The sequence below is a fragment of the Arachis ipaensis genome, chromosome B09 (assembly GCF_000816755.2).
Source record: "Arachis ipaensis cultivar K30076 chromosome B09, Araip1.1, whole genome shotgun sequence".
NCBI lineage: Eukaryota > Viridiplantae > Streptophyta > Magnoliopsida > Fabales > Fabaceae > Arachis > Arachis ipaensis.
The window spans coordinates 1,305,822-1,309,928 of record NC_029793.2 but is presented as its reverse complement, the minus strand read 5'-3'; the positions used below and the strand labels follow the sequence as shown (position 1 = coordinate 1,309,928).

Here is a 4,107-nt window from a genome sequence, read left to right as displayed (position 1 = left end):
ATTTTGTTTATTTATGAAATTTTATGTATAGTGGTTACTTAAATTTTATTTTTTTAATTAAGTGCTATTTTTTAAGCATTTGCTTTTAGACAATTATTTTAAGTTAAATTAAGTAAATAAAAAAGGTTGTTCTAAAGTAAAGGATTTATCTGTGCAATGAATGCATTCAACAATTCAATTCAAACATTCAATATAGTATTGTAGTTAATGCATTCAACACTTGACCTTAAAATGAAATAAAATAAAATAAAACACAAGTATTTTTTTTATTTCTTAATAAAAAATAACAACATATACCTTAAAAGTAGTGAAAATTACATACCAGATGGCTATCTACCTAAGAACCCAAACAGAGTTTCTAGATTTTATTAAATAGTATAATTTAATTAAGAATTTTAGATTATCATTGGTCAATCACAAACATAATTCTTCTTCTTCTACAAGTTTGATTCACCAATTTGACCATAATCTAAAATTCAGACAATTTGATCTGTTTGAAAAATTATTATTAAGCAGCATTAGCCTCATAGTTTCTCTCTTAGTTTCTTACTTTCTAAGTGTCATACTATATATGGTATCATTTCTGTTTTCGTTGAACATGTTAATAGATAATCAAGATCAAAGGTTCAGGAGGATGGAAGTTAGGACAGTTGATATTCCTGATGAATGCTGGGATTTAGTCTTTAGATTCCTCGACGATGGCCGCGATTTGGAATCTATTTCGATGGTCTGCAAGCTGTTCCTTTCAATTTCAAGCCAAATTCAACATTCCCTTAAAATATTTGATCAAACAGTTGAACTCATTCCTAACCTGTTCATGAGATTTCCAAAGCTCAGAGTGTTAGACCTCAGTTACTTCAATGGCAATCTTGAAGGCCTGCTTCATCAGATTTCGCAATCTGGGTTGGACCTTGATTCCCTTAATCTTTCCCATCAGAGGAAGCTTCCAATTGAAGGCTTGAGCGAACTCAGTTTGGCGATGAAGAATCTGAGGGTGATGATCTGCTCAAACATTGGCTCTCTGGATGATAGTGATTTAGAGGTTATGGCCTCTTGTTTTCCATTGCTTCAAGAGGTTGACATTAGTTTTCCATTGGATTCTCGAGTATCGGATTTTGGGATATCGAAGCTGTCTTTAATGCTTGAGAATCTGCAAAAGATTAACCTCTCTGGTAATCACTTGCTCACTGATCAATCACTACTCGCTCTGTGCCGAAACTGTGTGTCATTGGAAGAGGTTTTGTTCCTGTCCTGTTTTAGAATAACCCAATTAGGTATTGTTTCTGCTATCCGCTTTCGAGGGAATTTGGCTTCCATAGCTTTCAACATTGAAAAGAGAAGAATTCATGGACCTGGTTTGGCACCTGTGCCAATTAGCCAGGATTTGATTGGTGCACTCAAGTGTCTGGAAAGGCTAATTGCCATTGATTTGTCAAATTCTTTCATCTCGGACGAGTTGCTTTCTTCAGTCGCAGAAGGTTGTCACATTCTGAAGAAACTTATCCTCCAAGGCTGCTGCAATTTCACATTTGCTGGAATCTCCTGTGTGCTATCAAAGTGTCAATATGTTGAGTTTTTGGATCTTGGAAAAGTTGACTTCCTAACGGATCAATGCATTGCCAAGCTATCCATGTTTCTTCTCAATGTGACCTCTATAAACCTCAGTGGTTGTTGCCAGCTTACAAATTCAGCATTTTTCACACTCACAAGAAACTGTACTCTGCTAGCAGAGATCAGAATGGAGAGAACATATCTTGGGGTAAAAGCCGATGAAGAAGACAAAGATCCTTCACTTGATCTTGTTCCAAACTCTCAGGTGAAAAGTCTTTATTTGGGTCACAACATTCTACTTGATGACGAAACTCTGTTCAAAATTGCTTCCATTTGCCCCAATTTGGAGCTTCTTGACTTAAACTCTTGCAGCAGCATATCCGAAGAATGTATCGCTGAGGTTCTTAAGAAATGTCGCGAGATAAGGCACTTGAGCTTAGCCTACACAGAAGTGAAGCTGTTAACTATAGACTCTCAAGTATCACAAATGAAGGCGTTGAACTTGTCAGGGTCAAGAATTGGTGATGAAACACTCTCAGTAGTCTCAAAATGGTTCTGTGGACTAGTAGCTCTGGAGATTCAGAATTGCAGTGATGTAACCACAAAAGGGGTGAGGGAAGTAGTGGAAAGCTGCATGGGATTGAGAGAGTTGAATCTGAAGAACTGTGATTTGGTGAGTGATGAGTACATTGCCACCTTGGAGTTTTCAAAGCCATCATTGAGGAAAATAATCAAACACCTTGCGGGCATTGCTGTTGATTATTACCGATGAGAAGCTTATTATTGGATCCTGCTTTGTTACTTGTTAGTTAGCAGAATAGTAATAATGCTTGGAGCATATACTTTTTTTTTAGATAACACCAAAACTTTTGTATTTTGTGTCCATACTTATTTTCTCACCCTTGGATTATATTTATTTAACTGAATTTAGAAACAAAAAACTTGGTTGTCATATTTATAGCATAAATCGATTTATGGGTTGCGTAAACATTATAAAATAGCATGGTCATAAAAATAAAAAAGTTTCAATAATACTACATGAATAATTCATTTTAGTGATCAAGTTTAATTAAATTCATTAATAACTTATTAATACAATAAAAATAAAAAAAACATAAAAAATTAATTAAACTTAATTATAAAAATAATTTATTTAGATAATATTTCTCTTGAGATATAATTTACACAACAATTTCTGCAATAAACATTATGGCTAATACTTTTTTTTATTTATATTTAAATTAATATCAGCTAAATGTCTAAATTATTTACAATGAAACACACCTTGATAGTTTATACTTCAAAAATGTTATTTGTACACTAAAATCAGGCTCTAAAATTAGTCACTAATATATTTGTATATATAAACTAAATTAAGTTGGTCTAATAGTTAACTCACTAATCCACTTAAACAAATGTCAGGGGTTCGAAATCTTGCTTTGTGCATGCAAAAACCTATCGGCCAGCGACAAACTCTTAAATAGAGTTCAGATCTGCGACGGATTAGTCCTTGACCCTACTGAGAGAAACAAAAAATATATATATTTATGTATAAATACATTTATGATTTGATTTATTTTCAATGTGTATTTATATTCCAACTGTATTTTATATTATTGACTAATTTTAGTGACTGATTTTGGTGTACACGATATAGGGGTGACAAACAGGCCAAAATTCGCTGAGTCGACTCGCAAAGCTTGCCAAAAAAAAGTTGGCCGCCTGAAAATTTGAAACCATCATAATTAAAAAATTCGCTTAACTTGCACCACCTAATCTGCATGCTTTGGCGGGGCGAGCTTTTCATGTTTTATGTTTGATTGATTAGAGATTTAAAAATATTTAATTATATGTGTTAGAAATAAGATACTAAATTGGAAAAAGAATGGTATATTATTGAGTGTATTTAAGTTGTCTAGAATGATACATATGGAAGGGTATTTATAGGTGGTAGGAGAATCGAAATAATAAAGATGTAATATCCTATAATAAATATTCAGATACGCTAAATAATGCTAATTGATCATAATTGATTCTAATTATATTCTAACAATATGTTTTAGACAATATTTATTTTATTTTTTATAATATTAGTTTTATTATTTTGTTTCAAAAAATTTAATTGATAATTATGTTTATTATATATCTAGAATTATAAAGATTTTAATGTTTATAAATTTAAAAATTATAAATTTATTAAAATAAGTATAAAATTAAATATTATTTAATATTTAATAATTTATTAATAAAAAGAAATTAATAAAAAAAATAGAAGAAAATACCCACTAATACACTGTTAAACAGAACGGAAGAGAAATTAAGGAGAAGTATAGGAAGACAATGAAAATATTAAATAATGTGAATAATGGATATACCGAATGTTCAATTTAATAAGTATGTAAATGATTACGTTGATTATTTTTAATTTGATGGTTATTCCTTTTAATTCGATTTACTCATATATAATTAACAATAATTGGATGTTCAATTTATTAAATGTGCATATAGTTATTTTAATGTTAGAGTTTATTTAATAATTTGATAATGAAATTCTTT

General features: G+C 30.8%; 1 protein-coding gene and 1 long non-coding RNA gene across 2 annotated transcripts in view; one reads left to right on the top strand and one right to left on the bottom strand.

The window, feature by feature from the left end:
- The window catches only part of LOC107618042, a 16,515-nt gene that overhangs the window by 3,930 nt on the left and 8,478 nt on the right, over nt 1-4,107 (bottom strand). The gene's annotated exons all lie outside the window — the stretch shown is intronic.
- On the top strand, nt 108-2,456 carry LOC107618038 (F-box/LRR-repeat protein 2-like). The gene has a single exon (XM_016319963.2). The coding sequence runs from the start codon at nt 572-574 to the stop codon at nt 2,321-2,323; it is 1,752 nt and encodes a 583-aa protein (XP_016175449.1). The 5' UTR covers nt 108-571; the 3' UTR covers nt 2,324-2,456.